The 16,939-nt window shown below is 43.8% G+C and overlaps 2 protein-coding genes across 2 annotated transcripts; one reads left to right on the top strand and one right to left on the bottom strand.

The window, feature by feature from the left end:
• Nucleotides 1–513: 513 nt before the first annotated feature.
• Dhrs1 (dehydrogenase/reductase 1) lies at nucleotides 514–10,648 on the bottom strand. The gene is made up of 9 exons (XM_026406105.1): nucleotides 10,353–10,648; nucleotides 9,785–9,957; nucleotides 7,245–7,388; nucleotides 7,021–7,097; nucleotides 2,834–2,966; nucleotides 2,385–2,531; nucleotides 1,459–1,528; nucleotides 1,046–1,126; nucleotides 514–909 (listed from the first exon to the last, which is right to left on the bottom strand). The coding sequence occupies exons 2-9, from the start codon at nucleotides 9,932–9,934 to the stop codon at nucleotides 773–775; spliced, it is 939 nt and encodes a 312-aa protein (XP_026261890.1). The 5' UTR covers nucleotides 9,935–9,957; nucleotides 10,353–10,648; the 3' UTR covers nucleotides 514–772.
• A 52-nt stretch (nucleotides 10,649–10,700) lies between these two features.
• On the top strand, nucleotides 10,701–16,938 carry Nop9 (NOP9 nucleolar protein). Its single transcript, XM_026406131.2, has 10 exons — nucleotides 10,701–11,047; nucleotides 11,250–11,708; nucleotides 13,051–13,161; nucleotides 13,497–13,638; nucleotides 13,892–14,084; nucleotides 14,690–14,830; nucleotides 15,184–15,309; nucleotides 15,493–15,729; nucleotides 15,960–16,065; nucleotides 16,409–16,938. Exons 1-10 carry the CDS (start codon nucleotides 10,801–10,803, stop codon nucleotides 16,564–16,566), a joined length of 1,920 nt encoding a protein of 639 aa, XP_026261916.2. The 5' UTR covers nucleotides 10,701–10,800; the 3' UTR covers nucleotides 16,567–16,938.
• The last annotated feature ends 1 nt before the right edge of the window (nucleotide 16,939 follows it).

Below are 16,939 nucleotides of genomic sequence, written 5' to 3' on the forward strand. Positions count from 1 at the left end.
GAACTGCCCTTGGCCTCCTGTGGCCTTCTGTGCTGGATAGCAGTTTAACCGAGTAAGCAAGATGACCCTGAAGGGCTTATGCAATCAGTTCTGCAGGAACTGATTCAAGTGATACTACTCCAATGAGAGTGCATCATTGCCATCAGCCATTCCTCTTTCCTTTCCTGGGGTTTTGCCAGTAAATTCTTCCTCATTCCAGGAAATCACAGACAGAAATCTGCCCTTGCTGAATGGAACCTCACCTAGAGATCCCAGCTAGAAGGCAGCAGATATCTATGGAGAGAGTGGAATGAGAGTAAAAGCAGTGGGAGAGTGGGTGCTTCTAGTCAAGAAGGGACCCTGCTTCCCTCCCAGCTGGGGCACAGGAAACAGACCTTGCAGGAAAGAGCAGAAATAGGTCTGGAGGAAACAGGTCTTATCCTAACCCTTTGAGAACTCACACATTTGTGTATCTTTGAGTCATTCTCCCAAGTCCTTGTCACTTTCTGAGCACAGAGTTAGTACTCACAGACACACGGGAGGAAAAATGGGATCTTTATTAGCTTCCAGAGCATTTTTCAATATTGATGCGAAAAGTAAAATGTAGGGACAAGGAAAACAAAGGCATAAAGAAGGACCTATCGGGGCACTCAGAATTGACCATGGATGCCAAGCAGAGGCCTTCTCTTCATATCAAGGGCACGATATGCAAGAAAGGCCAATTGTTCCACTGTCCCAATCACCTGAGGCCCAAAGGGAAGAGAAGCAGAGCTGTGACGTCAGGACAGGAGAGTTAGAACTTGCTGGTGTAGAGGGTAATAATCCACTTGGGCATGCGGAGGAAGCTGGGCAAGTAGGAGGCCAGCCAGCCCAGTCTGGAGACATGTGAAAGAATAGAGTGCAAAGAAAAATAGTCTTGGATAGGGCGACCTGGGGACAAAAAAGGAGAATTTGATCCTTGTTTCCCACTTCTCAGGCACCCCGACCCTGGCTAAAGAGACTGAAAGGAGTGAGCAGGGAAAAAAAGAAATGGCAGTCAAGTCTGGCTGCTGGGCCCAGCTCTTACCATCCACATCTTGAAGGCCATAGCGTCGAGCAAGGTCACAGGATGGTAGCACCTTCCCACTCAGACTGAGGATATTGGGGTCTGTGGACAAATGTACAGTTGGAGATAGCAGGCATAGGAGTGGTGCAGAGTGACAAGGTACCCACTAGGACAAGGCATTGCTGAGACAGGCTGGGAGGCCTGGAGAACTGTTTCTCTCTGTTCCTAGGAAGGCTCTTAGCCACACCTTCCAGGAGCCAGTTGCTGAGGCTTGCAAAGCTTGAACTAGGAATCCTGACCCTTGAGCTTCCAAAAGAGAAAAAAGATGGGCATATTCCTCAATAGCCTCCCAAACCAAAACTAGACACTGGCTGCCATTGCCTTGCAGATCCTCCACACCCTTTCTTGTTACCAGGTGTTTCCAGTGTCTTCACCTGTTGCCAGAGCCACCACACATTTGCCACTCATTTCTGTACTTTCTGCTGACGAGAAATTTGGTCTGAACTGAAAAATGGATTGAGAAGTAAAGGGTTAATTTCCAAGAGTACTGCCCAAATCTTTCCTCCTTGAGGGCTGGGGATGTGGCTCAGAGGTAGACTGCTTGCCAAATCTTTCCCCCTTTTAACTTCTGTTCTAGGAGAACGAGGGACCAAAGATCTCATGCTGGACTTGCAGGATCCAGTGTAATAGAAGGGACCCAGAGCCATTTCTCTCCATGTTCTGGCAAGCCCTGCACCCAGCACTACGACATGCTGCCTTTCCTGAGTAGAAGGGTCTGAGGGTGTCTAGTTTTTTTAATTTTTTTTTTTTTTTTTTTTTTTAGTGGTAGATGGAAATAATACCTTTATTTTGTTTATTTAGTTTTTTTAAATTTTTATGTGGGGATCAAATCCAGTGTTTCACAAATGCTAGGCAAGTGTACTACCACTGAGCCACACCTAAGCCCTGAGGCTAGTTTAATGCAGGGGTCAAGTCCATGGACTTTGGAGCTAGATAGTTTTTCCATTTATGACATGTATGATCTGGAACAAGTTTTTTCCTTCCTTCTCTTTCTTCCTTTTCTTTTTTGGTGCTGAATATTGAACCCAGGGCTTGCACATGCTAAGCACATGCTCTACCCACTGAGCTATATCCCCAGCCATGGAACAAGTTTCTTAACTCTTCTGGGTTTCAGTTTTTTCGATATGTAATATGGAGATTGTATTTTCCTTACAAAATCAAAAGAAATAATATGTGTATGGTGCTTAGCCCTATGCCTGCCCCAGGTAATGGGAATATTTACTTGTCATTGTCTTGTCATTGAGGATGGAGAGGGTGATTCCCCTACATTCTCCATTTCCCTTCCCCTCCCTTTACCAACCTGCTTAAAGATAGAATCTTCAGAGCGCCCCTTGTCTGCCATGTAATCCTTTAGTACTTCTGTCTGTACCAACCCTGGCCACAGAGATACATAACTGACACCATGGTGCCTCAGCTCATGGGCACAGTCAGCAGCCAATCTGTCACACTTTGGAGGGATAGAAGGTAGAATGAGAGTCAAGGCACCTGATCATGTCACCTTCCTCCCCTGCCCTTCTTGTCTCCAATGGGGATGCCCCAGGTTCTTGCCTTTTACCAAGAGCCCACTTTCCCCCATGCAATATCTACTCTGGCAGACCTAGGGAGTCCAAAAGGAATCATTCATGGAACAAAGGGAGAGATGAAGAACAGCCAGAATTATCATTCTGACCACTGGGTATTGTACCTCCCAAGCTGTAAATATCATCACTGTCCTCTCTCCCCCTAGTCCCTGTGCCACTGTGTCCTTACCGCAGCTTTGCCAACACCATAGGGGACGTTGAACATATACTGCAGACCTCCAGGGGAGGAGATAACCACGATGAGCCCCCGGCCAGCTGGTACCATCAGCCGTGCCCCATATACTGAGCACAAGTAGTGACCTCTAGCAGGGAAGAAGGAGGAATGAATGGTACAGATGCTGGCCTTGACACTACAGCCCTTGGCTGCCTCCTGTGCCCTCTAGTGGCTGCACTCAGCCAGGGAGGCTGCATAGGGCTGGAGGCCACATTCTGGGAATAGAAATGGCAACCTTTAGAAGACCAAAAAGCCATGTTACAATGGCAATTATAAATATAAAATAGTTCAGGGAAAAGAAACTTAAGAAATGTATAGGGTCTAAATGGAAAAATTCTAAAACTATAAAAGAACAAGTGCAGATAAAATGATCCAAAGAATTGACATATAAAGCATCTGTTCTATGTAAATTAATTCACAAATGTAGTCAATTTGAGTTATATCTCAATAAGACTTTTTGGAAGAACTGACAAAATAAAGATCAATGATAAAAATAAATGTGCAAGGACAGCCAGGAAAATTCTGAAAAATAATAATAGTATCTTGTAGGTAAAGGGGGTTTGCTACCTGCACTATCACCATATTAAAATGTACAATGACATAATAATCAAAAGAATGTAGTATTGGCATAAGGTGGACAAGTTATGCCAAAGGTATCTGTTAATGAAGTAAGTTAATGAAATAAAAACAGTCAATAAATAGATCCAGGTGTAAGTACATACATAGCATAAAGGGAACATTTCAAATCAATGGAGAAGAGATGGACAAGCGACCATTTACTTGGGTTGGAAAGAACTGATTCTCTACTATATTTCAAAATGGACTGCAAAAGGATCAAATATTTAAATATAAAAAATTGAATGCACAAAAGTACTAAAGGAAAACCTGATTGAAATTATAAACTTGAGGTAGGGAAGGCTTTCCTTAGCATCACACCAAGACAGAAATTATAAAACAAGATTGACAGATTTAGCTGGACACAGTGATGCAGGCCTTGTAACCTAGCTACTCAGGAGGCTGAGGCAGGAGGATCATACCTTTGAGGCCAACTTCCCTGTCTTGAAATAAAAAATAAAACAAAAAAAGGCCTGGGGGTGTAGCTCAGTGGTAGAGAATCCTTGGGTTCAATCCTTGGTACAAAACAAACAAACAAAAATCCCAAACAACCCGAAGATATGACTTCTTAATAGATGGGACACTCATGGGGACATGCGCGTGCGTACACACACATACCACACACACACACACACACACACACACAATTTCTGTATATGTAGAGACTAGAGAAGGATATGCATGCAAAAAATGAGTGATAAATTGGGAAAAATAGTACAATATATGCCAAAGGTATCTGTTAGAAATCTCTTATAAATCATTGTGAAAAAGAATAACTTCATAACACAAATGACAATCACAAAAGTATAAAGAGCCAATAAACAATGGGATAAAAGGTCAACCTCAAAAATAGATAAAGTAATATCAATTAAAATCACCTTTATGGTCAGGCACACTGTCACAAGCCTGTAATCTCACTTGGAATGGTAAGGCAGGAAGATCACAAGTTTGAGGCTAGCCTAGGCAACTTAGGGAGACCCTGTCTCAAAACAAAAAAGGGCTGGAGATGTAGTACAGTGGTAGTGTGCTTGCCTAGCATGTACAAGGCCCTTAATCCAAGTATTGTGCAAAAATTAAAACAAAGCAAAGCTCTTATATAACTTTGGCTTATCAGAGTAGCAAAGCTGGCCTGAGTAGCTTGATATTATCTAGCATAGCTGAGAATGTGAGGGAACAAATTATTCCACTTCATTGTTTTGAGATTAAAGATTGGTTGGAATGCCAGTGCAGTAGCTCATACCTGTAATCCCAGCAACTTAGGAGACTGAGGCAGGAGGATTGTAAGTTCAAGGCCAGCCTCAGCAACTTAGTGAGGCCTTAAGCAACTTAGAGAGACCCTGTCTCAAAATTAAAAAATTAAAAAGAGCTGGGGATGTTGCTCACTGGTAAAGTGCCCCAGGATTCAATCCCTAGTTAAAAAATTGGTGGGATCTTTTTGGAAGACAGTTTTATAATATTTATTAAATCTTTAAGAAGTACATATTTGTCATGGTTTGGATTTGTCACGTCCCCCAAAGGTTCACATGCTGAAGGCTTAGTTCATTGAAGGTGGCATAGTGGTGGAAACTTTGGGAGGTGGGGCCTAGTTGGAAGAAGTGGGTCACTGGGGGCATGTCCTTGAAGGGTCTCTTTCCCCAGACCCCTTCCTTTCTCTCTCAGATTCCTGGGTGCCATGAAGTGAGCAGCTTTATTTCACCTCATCCTTTCGCCATGATATGTTGTCTCATTACAGGCTCAGAAACAATGGAGCCAGCTGACTATGGACTGAAACCTCTGAAACTGAACCAAAATAAATTTTTCTTCCTCTAAGTTGATTTTCTCAGGCATTTTGTCACAGTGACAGAAATCTAACACAATTTCTTTGATTCAAGAATTCACTGCTGTGGGGCTGGGGTTGTAGCTCAGTGGTAGAGTGCCTCACATGTGAGGCACTGGATTTGATTCCCAGAATTATATAAGAATAAATAAATGAAATAAAGGTATTGTGTCCATATATAACTGAAAATATATTTTTTACTTTTTAAAATATTTTATTTTTAATTTTAAAAATAAAATTTTATTTTATTTTTTTAATGTGGTGCTGAGGATCGAACCCAGGGCCTCGCATGTGCTAGGCGAGTGTTCTACCGCTGAGCCACAACCCCAGCCCTGAAAATATTTTTTTTTAAACTCTGCAACAAATAAAGGATTAGATAAAATTTATCTAATTGCAAGTCTTTCCCAATAGCTTTGGGAAAAAAAATAGAAAGTTCAGTGGGAGAGTGCTTTGCTAACATGTGTGAAGCCCAGTGTTCAATTAGAAAAAGGAGAGAGAGAGAGAGAGAGAGAGAGAGAGAGAGAGATAGACAGACAGACTTGTATAAAAAAATCTAAATATATACCAGGCTATTAATGGTAGTTGTTTCAGGCAAAGGAGGAAGGATAGCAGTTAAGGAAATAAAACTGTACTGATTTTCAGCCTGGAGTAGTGGTGAACACCTATAATTTCAGTGACTCAGAAGGCTGAGGGAGAAGGATCATTGACTAATTTTAAGTTCTTTGGGTTTTGCTTTCTTGCTTCTGTACTGACATCCCTCACTGTTCTCACAATCTTTCTTCCACTGTGGAAATCACAATTGCATTCTAATTTTGCTTCCTGGGATTGCCATCAGAGTACCAAAATTGAAGCAGTGTGTGTTCTTATAGGCTTTAGTCACAGATTTCCAGATAATCTCTTGGTTACTTTCACAGGTACCAAGTGTTATAATAAAGTATAATCCATAAAGTATAGTTTAATTTTTATTGTTGGTTGTTCAAAACATTACATAGCTCTTGACATATCATATTTCACACTTTGATTCAAGTGGGTTATGAACTCCCATTTTTACCCCATATACAGATTGCAGCATCACATTGGTTACACATCCACTATAAAGTATAGTTTAATTATCTGAGAGGGTAAAACTGTTTCAACAGTAACTAACATAGATATAACTGCCTATTATGTTGGACAAATTCTAAATGCTGTACTTCATTTCACTTATGTGCCAGATATGTGTGTGAACCCATAACACCCTTGCCATCCCAACTCTGATTTGGGAATGCACTTGCCTGTGGATCTAGAGTGAAGATGTGGAAGCTAAGGATAGCTGGAGCCCCCTCTTTCTTATTAACATTTTCTTGATCAATTCCTCTCTCTAATCATTTTTGAAAATTTAGACTACAGGCTGTGAGCATTACTGAGAGGAGGAGGCTCCCTTTTGGGTCTTACATTTGTGTAGGCAGAGAGTGAGGCAGGGGTGAGGCCAAGGGCTTATTTAGATGAAAATGATGGATAGAACAAGGTGAAAGTTACATTCTCAGCTACACACTCATGTGTATAGAATTTCTCCAGAGATAAGAAGGGCAACTGGAATACAGGGAGGGAAAAAAAGAAACTGGGGAAGGCCAGAGGGAAAAGGAAAGGGAATATGGGGAAAAGCTTGGGCCCTTAGGTAAAATGAGTGAGGGGAGCCCAGCCACTGCAATGGGGCATGGGTAGCACATACCTGAGTCCAACATTGTTCATATCATCCCAAATTGAGGCTGGGGCTTCCCAGAATGCTTTATTGGTAGTCAGGACCGTCTAGAAGGCATAGGAAAAGTGATTGGTTGTATGATCTGAATGAAAGAAGGTATAAAAGGCTGGGTAATAGAAGGGACACTGGGATGAAGACTCAGTGGTCAGAGGGGGAGGTAAGGAGTGCGGAGATGGATCAAGTTCAAAGGGTACCTGGACTCCAGCATAGGCATTGTTGACCAGCACATCCAAACGCCCATGCTGCTCCCGATCTACTTGCTCAAACAGGCTTTGCACTTCACTCTCTTGGCTTGAATCACATACCACAGGCACACACCGGCCCCCAAGGGATTGTGCCTAGAGAGGAACAGGGGATATGAGCTCATAGTTGCACAGTAATACAAGATATAACACAATTTCCCCAAATAAAATGGGTGGGGGGCAGGCTGGGGATATAGCTCAGTTGGTAGAGTGCTTGTCTCACATGCACAAGGCCCTGGGTTCAATCCCCAGCAAAAAGAAAGGAAGGAAGAAAGAAAGAAAGAAAAAGAAAAGAAAGAGGGTGGGGAAAGTGAAAAGATCAGTTCAGGCAACATGGTAGGCAATACTGCCCTCTGGTGTCTTTTTTTTTTTTTTTTGAGAGAGAGAAAAGTTTTTAATATTTTTTTAGTTTTCGATGGACACAACATCTTTATTTTATTTTTATGTGGTGCTGAGGATCGAACCCAGCGCCCCACGCATGCCAGGCGAGCGCTACCGCTTGAGCCACATCCCCAGCCCGCTCTGGTGTCTTTTTGAAAAGCTTCAGGGGATGTGTAACCGATGTGATTCTGCAACTTGTATTTGGGGTAAAAATGGGAGTTCATAACCCACTTGAATCAAATGTATGAAAGATGATATGTCATGAGCTTTGTAATGTTTTGAACAACCAAAAAAAAAAAAAACAAAAGCTTCAGGAACAGTGAGTCCTCTTTCAGTGGGGTAGATTGGGATCTCAGATTTTAAATTTACAAATGTTTACTACGATCATGCATAAGGTGTTATATTTTGCAAACCAAGGGTAAAAGACAAGACATGGAGTCTACTTCCAGAAACAAGTAGCTATTCTTTCCTGTCCTTGGTCATTTCCAACTCTCATGCCCTTAGCTCCATCCTTCAATCCCAGCCCTCTTTCCCTCACTCCACCAGTGTTCTTGCTTGGTAATCAAAAAATTAAAGCTACTGGGAATTAACTATTTCAACTTCTTTCCTGCCTCACTCTCTACAAACGGGTCCCCTTTCTCCAGTTTCAGAGAAGAAGAAGAGTACCTTATTCAAGAACAACACTCTTTTCTACAGATCCATGCTCCAGCCCCACATTATTAGCCCATGGACTGAATTACTGTAGTGCTTCTAAATGCTCACTTGACATTCAATCTTTTTGCCTTAATTCTTTGGTGGGGTGTACCTATAATCCCAGTGACTCAGGAGGTTGAGGCAGGAGTATTACAGGTTCAATGCCAGCCTCACGAACTTAATAAGACTGGCTCTAAATAAATAAATAAATAGGCTGAGGATGAAGCTCAGTGGTAAAGTGCCCCTGGATTCAATATCCAGTACTTAAAAAAAAAAAAAAGTAACCCTTCACAATCAAGTCAGTATGAACTATCTAAAAAAGTATGAACTATCTGAAATCTTGTAGCTGGATCATCTCTTAGAGAATAAAGCCTAAGTTCTTCACCAGTTTTCTTTTCTCCAGTGCTAGGAAGCAAATTCAATATCTTGCTCTATCATTAGGCAACTGCTCTACCACTGGACACCTGCAGCCCTTTACCAGGGTATTCTAAGACTCACTATTTCCCAGCTTTTCACCTACTACTCTTCCCTTGCATTACCTTACAACATTCATATTCTTTCACCATTTCCCTTCTGTTCCCACACAGCTCCCTCTGTTATAATGCTTTTTCTAACCTTCTTTATCTAATTTTTACCTTTCAAGATCCAGAATTTTTTTTTGGGTGTATGGTGCTAGGGATCGAACCCAGGGCCTTGTACATGCAAGGCAGGTGTTTTACCACTAAGCTACATTCCCAATCCCTTAAAAAAAATTTTTTTTGAGACAGGTCTTGCTAAAGTGCTCAGGTTGACCTAGAATTTTGGCTCCTCCTAACTCTGAAATAACTGGAATTACAGTCATGTGCCATCACACCCAGCTCAGAATGCTTTTCCTAACCACTCCCTTTATTATCTTCAAGCTCCCTTCACACCCTTACAGCATTCTGTGCATCTCTCTCTCTTAGCATTTACCATATTCCCTTTACATTGAAATGCCTGATTTCGGTATCTGATTTCCTGTTGGACTCGAAATTACACTTTATTAATCTTAGTAACCCTAGTGACTTTCTCAGAGCCTAGCAAGTCATAGATACTCAAATATTTACTGAAATCCAGCAGTGAAAATTTACAGTTCAGTAAAACCTGCCTTAGAGGAAAACACAGGTCCAAAGCCCTTTAGTTCCAATTCTCAAACCCCTGCAACTCTCAAACTCAAAAAGGTTTTCCATAAAACTTATTTGGTAGCAAAATTCAGTCTTACCTGAAGTTATTTATGAGGTTTATCTATTCTACTCTAAGTAAATATTCATGTTTTCTGAGGAATATTAGGGTGTCATACCACCAGCTCCACCTGCAGCCCTTTACCAGGGTCTTCTAAGATCAGACAAGGGATCAGGAGGTGTGGTTAATTGGAAGGACTCCCTCAAGTGGTCACTCACCTCCTGAGCAGTGGCCCGAAGGGTGTCCATATGGCGGCCAGTAATGTAAACCGTGGCACCTGCTCGGCAGAGCTGCAAGGCAATGCCACGGCCAATACCCCTGGAGGCACCAGTCACCACACACACTTGGCCCTTCATGGGAGTTACCATAACTCACAGGCAAAGAAGGATATCTGTGGAAGCAAAAAGTTACCTTGCGGGGAAATCTACAGACTGTGTGTGTGGGTGGCGGGTGTGTGTGTGGGGGGGCGAGTTCCTGCAAGGGATAGGAAGAAGAGTCAAGGTTGGAATCCTTTGATGCGAGAAAAGCTTCAGCTTCAGGACAAGTAGGTGCGGGCCCCAGGACAGTCTGACTGTCCTTTTGCGGGGCTCAGGAAGTGAAGAAAGGGCTGGATGGCATCCCCCTATGAATGGGGCTAACTAGGTGGGAGAATTTGCAGAGGCGATTCCTCGAGGTGTGTCTCGGGCAACCTACAGCTCTGGCCACCGGACTGGAAGGCGCAGCCAGCAGTGAACGCAGAGGCCCCGAGATCCTGAGCCTTCAACGGGAAGAGCTTGTGCGCTTTACCTGCAGCCAGTGTCGCCTCTGGGATTCTCGTTCAGTCTAATTCTCCAGACCTTTAATATATTTCAGCTCTAGAATGTTGATTCTGAACACAGGGCGGGACGAGGTCAGAGTGCGGAAGCGGGGTGAAGTCCTGGTGCTGACTGGAGTTGGGCTGACAACGTGGAGCGGCGGTTCAAGGATCGCGCCTCAGCAGCATTCCGGCCGATTCTGAGGTAGGACCGAGGGGGCGGGGTCCTGGGCGGGAGTTAAGACCCACCGGTGATGGGCGGGAGACTTGGGCACACCCACCGCGCCCAGGGAGGGCCGTCGCGGAGCTATGACGCAGCACGTTGCGCCAGGAGCGTGCCGGCGCTCCTCAGCTTGATCACGAGTGGGCCCGCACCTGGTGGCTTGAGATTCTTTCTGCAGCTAAAGAAAATTTCCCAGACCCAGAGGCCCCTAAACACATATGGGACTGGGTCCGCGCTCCCCCCACAAGGCGGGGCGCCAGTTCCCAATTGGCGGCAAACGGGGACGCGGAGCAAAAGGGTCGGGGCGGCCCCCACGAGGCCGGGAGCAGCATCCCCGGCCGCCTGCAGACAGGGGATCAGAGCAGACTCAAGATGCTCACCCGCACCTGAGCCCCGAAGCTTTGGAGTATTTCCGACAAGCGCTGTCAGCGCTGAAAGAGGCTCCAGAAGCCGGGGAAGAACGAGGTAGGGAACAATTAAAGGGTGGGACCAAGAGCGCAAGATCCAGGACAGGCATGGAAACTTCCTGGGGTCCCCAGGGTGTGGGCACTTAGTTTTCTCTCTCATGCCTTCATCCTCTGCCCCCATTCTCCGCCTCTTGGTTAAGTGATGGACCTTATGCTTTTCTCAGTGTTTAAAATATTTCTGTCCTCTTTTTTTTTTTCAGAGCTGATGGTACACAATGTTTTGAAAGAAGTGGAGGCTCAGGCTCTAGCCTTGGCTACGAACAGGACTGGCAGTGAGATGCTGCAGGAACTTTTGGGGTTTAGTCCTTCGAAACCGTTGTGTAGAATATGGGCTACCCTGCGCTCCAACTTGCGCTTTGTGGCCTGTCATCGGTGCGGGGTCCATGTACTGCAAAGTACTTTGCTGCAGCTGCCTCGATTGCTGAGGAATACTGCAGAGGAGGAGGAGAAGGAGGAGGAGGAGGAGGAGAATGGGAAAGATGGTTCCTTGGAGACCCTGGAGGAGCTGGTCCTGGGACTAGCCTCTGAGGTTTGTGATGATTTTCTTTTCTACTGCGGAGACACACATGGAAGCTTCTTGGTCAGAACTCTGCTGCAGGTGTTAGGAGGGACTCTTCTGGAGTCTGAGAGAGCCAGGCCAGGTGGCTCCAAATCTTCTGGTAAGTATAAAAAAAAGGGATAAGGATCTGGTGGGAAGGAGAGTTTAAAAGAAGAGAGTAAGCAGAAGAGTAAATCTTTTTGGAGGAGACTTAATCCTGCAGAATTAGCAGAGTAATTGGGGCAGATCTTAGAAGGCCAAGGATTAGTGTGTATATTACTAGTCTTTTAAACTGTGGAACCAGCCTAGATGTCCATCAGTAGATGAATGAATAAAGAAAATAGGGTATATGTATGCAATGGAGTTTTATTCATCCATAAAGAAAAATGAAATTACATCCTTTGTAGGAAAACAGAGACTAGAGACCATAATGTTAAGTAAAATAAGTCAAACTGAGAAGGTCAAGGGTCATATGTTTTCTCTCATGTGGAAGCTAGAGAGGAAAAAGGAAAAGAAAGGTGGGGGCAGATCTTGTGAAAATCAAAGGGAAATAAGTAGAGGAAAGATACCAAGGGTCGGTCGGGGGAAGTGTTGGGGAGTGATATTGGTCAAATTATATTGTTATATTGTGTACAGGTATGAATATGTAACAACATTCAACTATAATGTACCAATTAAAAAATGTGGAAATAGAGGCCTAGAGATAATCATGTGCAAATATGATTAGGGGACAGCTGTTGTCATGGGAGCAGGAAAGGGAGGTGATTTGTACGGAGCAAAGGATTTTTTGTTTTCTTTCTTTTTTTTAATATTTATTTTTTTAGTTGTAGTTGTTTTACTTATTTATTTTTACGTGGTGCTGAGGATTGAACCCAGGGGAAGCCAGTGTTCTACCGCTAAGCCACAACCCCAGCCCCCAAACTTTGTTTTCTTTTTAGCATAACCCACAAGAAGTTTTTTTTGTAAGCATGACTTTAGCTTATGTGTGTGTACACATATAAGAATCAAGTAAAAGTATGGGAAACAATACCTTTGCTATATGCAACCTACTCTGATATTTTCTTTCCTTTTAAATTTTATTCTGCTCTCATTTCATTTAAAAAAATACTAGTTGAGATTAATTTGATTTAATTATACAGTTACAGGCTGAGACTTACATTTTTGAAAAAGTCTGGGAAGTAAGGTTATTAAAGAGTTTAAATAAGGCCTGATTTTGGGATACCTTAAATACCTGGCTGGGGAGTTTGAACTACCTCCTATGGACTATAGGGGAGCTGATTAAAGTTTCTTAGAAAAATTAAAACAGAACTATCATCTCAGTCAGTTATCCAGAAAAGATATTTAGTTGTATGACATCTCTTCTGTATTGTCAAACTGAATTCTTGTTCATGTATGGAATTTTTCTCCCTCCTGGACGGCAGTTTGTAATTTCACCATTGCATGTGTTTTTGATATTCATTCAGAAACCCAAAGGGTCATAGCTCGGGAATATAAGCCAACTGATTTTGAGGTCCCTGAAGCCTTCTTGAATTGCCTTCAGAATCTGAGCTCCTGCTTTTTGAAGGACATTGCTGGTAAGAAGGAAAGTAGGAAGAGGGCCTAGGATCTAATTTTATGGAAGTGATTACCAGAAGCCCTTAGGTCAGTTCATTCTTCCTTTTTCCTTCTCTTTCCTTTTCCTTTCTCCTCCTTCCCTCTTCCTTTCTGTTTTTTTTTTTTTTTTTTGGTGTGTGTGTGTTTTTTTTTTTAAGTTCATCTCTTAAAACTTAAATCTGGTTTGATGTTGCAGAGTAACTCTATATGGATGTTTTGTGTCTATAGTCCCCTTACTTTGTTGTTTAAGGTTTGAGGTTGGACAAGTGGTTTGAATTTTGGATAAGCTGTTTAATCATTTCTGACCTCTCAACAGTGTTTATCACTGACAAGATCTCCAGCTTCTGCCTTCAAGTGGCCTTACAAGTCTTACACCGCAAACTGCCCCAGTTTTGTGCCTATTTGTGCAATGCTGTGATTGGCTACCTGAGTACTCGTAGTTCCTCAGCAGCTGGCAGGTATGATCAAAATTCATGGGACTATGTAAAATGAATGAGGTGATGTGCTACAACTGCATTTTGGATGAAGTGGAGTTAAGATGCCCAATTCCTGGGCTAGGGTTATAGCTTAGTGGTGGAGCACTTGCCTAGCATGTGTGAGGCATTGGGTTCGATTCTCAGCAGCATATATAAATAAATAAAGGTCCATTAACAACTAAAAGAATATTTAAAAAAACAAAAGATTGCCTGATTCCCTTCTCCTTGTCCCTAGCCCCCTATTGCTATTTCTTCGGGATCAAACTAGCTCCAGACTCCTGGAACAGGTGCTGTTGGTGTTGGAGCCTCCGAGGCTCCAGAGCCTCTTTGAGGATCACTTCCAGGGACAGCTGCAGACCTTGGCTGCACATCCCATTGCTAACTTCCCTTTGCAGCGCTTTCTGGATTCAATCAGTACCCCTGAGCTGGTGAGTTTGAAAGTCTGCACTGGGTATCTTTCTGCTATTGTTGTTCATTGGGCCTAATTTTATTGTATGCCTGTCTCTACATATCTCTGACAATGTGTTGTCCATTGCCCTTATAAAGTTATTCCTTGGGGTTTTTCAGGATGGAGGTACACTCCTCCCAGAGAGGATTTGTTTTAGCTTTTCAGGTGTAAGTACCAGCAAGAAACTGGCTTAATTTGGTTTGCAGCTTGAAGATCCATGGCCCCCTCAGACTCTGAGTACTTGACCACAAATCCCATAAGCACTGACTGGGGTCTTTGCCATAACTTCTCTTTTCTTTTGCTTCTTAGCAGCAGGATGGGCTTCTCTGTGGTCTCATGGTTTAGGAGGTGTTGAAAAGGGGCAGATTTATTTCTAGTTTTCCCTTACCTCTACTTCTCCCTTATACGTAGCGGCTATTTAAAGTCCCTTCCCTATGTGAGGTGGTACCTCTAAGACTGCCCATTGTTAGTGCTTTTTATGTTTTATTTAGCATTTTTAGTTGTTTTCAGCCGGAAATTCCTCTGAATAATGTAGTCGACCATTAGCAGAATGCCAAAGATTGATCATCCCATGTTTCCCCTCAGCTGTCTCCTGTGTTTGAGGAACTGAGTCCTGCCTTGGAAGCTGTACTGGCCCAGGGCCACCCAGGGGTAGTCATTGCCCTGGTGGGGGCCTGCCGCAGAGTTGGAGCTTACCAAGCCCAGGTCTTGCAGCTATTGTTGGAGGTGAGAAGGTGTTATTTGCAAACCATTATTGCCCTTGGTCTAAATTACACCAGTTAGGACTTAAGGCATTGTACCTCTGGACCAAGAGGTCTGATGCTAAGCCCTGGAGTGAAAATTCTCTCCCAGAACTAAAAGAGAAGTTTATTTAAGGGACAAGTGTTTATTCAACCCTTGTGTTAATGTGTGGAGGAAGGCTGGGGATACATTAAGATAGATGGGATCCTACCCTCATGGAGCTCACTTTCTTATAGAATTAGGCCTTCTCACCTTTTCTGAATGTCTTTTCTATCTAGAAAGTCAAGATTAAGGATGGGGTAGTTCTCAGAGTTGTCATGTATTGTCTTCCCCTCTAGGCATTCCACTGTGCAGAGCCCTCCTCCCGGCAAGTGGCCTGTGTGCCTCTCTTTGCCACTTTGACGGCTTATGAGGTGTACTATGAACTAACGGAAGAGGAGGGGGCAGTGCCTTCAGAGCACCAGGTGAGGTAGGGGAAAGGCCAAGTTACTGACTAATTGGGGACCAGCTCTCCAGGACTTAGGAAGCCCCTTGGGTGAGGATAGTGAGCCTTCTGACTTCATCCAAGTGAAGGTGGCAGCACCTGGGGATGAGCCTATCCACCTCGTTTTGTGCAGCCTCCTAATTTCCTATCTCTGTGCTCCCAGGTAGAAATAGCCACAGCCAGGACCCTGGGAGAAGTGACAGTGCTTGGGTCTCTACTGCTTCAGCATCTGCTGCACTTCTCTGCTCCTGGTCTTATACTACGAAGTCTGGGTTCCTTGACAGGACCACAACTTTTGGCTCTGGCCCAAAGCCCTGCTGGCTCTCATATACTTGATGCCATTCTGTCCAGCCCCTCTGTGACACACAAACAGCGCCGCCGTGTGCTGCAGGCCCTCAAGGTGAGATTTCTGGCTTTTGCTTGATTTCCCCCATCATCCATTTAGAGAAAGTGTGTTTTCCCCAGGACTCTACCTTCAGAGTCAAAGATAGGAGACTAGAACAAAATTGTTTTGACTTTTGACTCAGCCTCTCAACTCTTCTGAAACTTTATCTCCAGCCCCCACTGACACACACAGAAGACATTTTGTGCACTTCTCTAGTAGAACTTGTCTTGCTTGCCTCAATGTAGGGACAGTACGTGTCTCTGGCCTGTAGTCGTCATGGCAGCCGTGTCCTAGATGCCATCTGGAATGGAGCAGCTTTGAGGACCCGAAAGGAAATTGCTGCTGAACTGGGTGAGTTACCAATGCTTGTCTTCAGTGTTTCCTAACTTCCCCTTCTGTTATGGCAGAATGCTGGGTGACTGGGAGTGGGCTTAAATTCAGCAGAAAATTGAGTTCCAAAGGGTGATCTTGGTCATAGATTCTTAGCAGTCTGCTCTCAATTTCTCCTCTGCTAACTGACTGTGCAGTCCTCTGCTCCCACCCGTCCTTCTGGCTTCTGTTCTTTGCAGAGTGAGGCATTCACTCTGTCTCAGTGACAGGCCCATTATTGGGGAAAAAATGGAGGGGCTTTTACCAGAAGAAGAACCTGTCTTTGAGCATGAATGGTACTAAACATGAGTGGTTCCCTTTGCAGGTGAGCAGAACCAGGAGCTGATAAGAGACCCTTTTGGCCACCATGTGGCTCGGAATGTGGCCCTGACTACCTTCCTGAAGCGGCGAGAAGCTTGGGAACAGCAGCAGAGTGCAATGGCCAAGCGAAGGCGGATATTGAACTCAGTACTTGAAGACTGAGGCCTTGGAGTCTGGAACTGGATGTTAATGGGGAGGGTGAAAGGAGTACCTACTGTCTCCCTTTCCTGATTTAAATTGGAGTCAAAAGTCTTCTCGGAAAACATTTTTATATTTTTACTGGAAATATTTTTGTTATTTTTTTTTTAAAGGAAAGTTAGAGATTTCAAATAAGAGAAGGCTGTCATCAGTGTGCTAGAGCTTAGGGACTCAGTAAGTATCTCAATGTAGCAGCAATCAGGTTGAGATCAAGATGCCTGGGGACAGGCTTGTGGCCTCTCAGGGTAAGTGGGAGACTGGAAATGTGGGTAGAGCAGGGCAGCATTCTTCAGGAAAGGATATAAGCTAAGAGAACAAGATGTTAGAACAGCTCATG

This window comes from Urocitellus parryii, chromosome 6 (genome assembly GCF_045843805.1).
Source record: "Urocitellus parryii isolate mUroPar1 chromosome 6, mUroPar1.hap1, whole genome shotgun sequence".
In the NCBI taxonomy this organism is placed as follows: domain Eukaryota; kingdom Metazoa; phylum Chordata; class Mammalia; order Rodentia; family Sciuridae; genus Urocitellus; species Urocitellus parryii.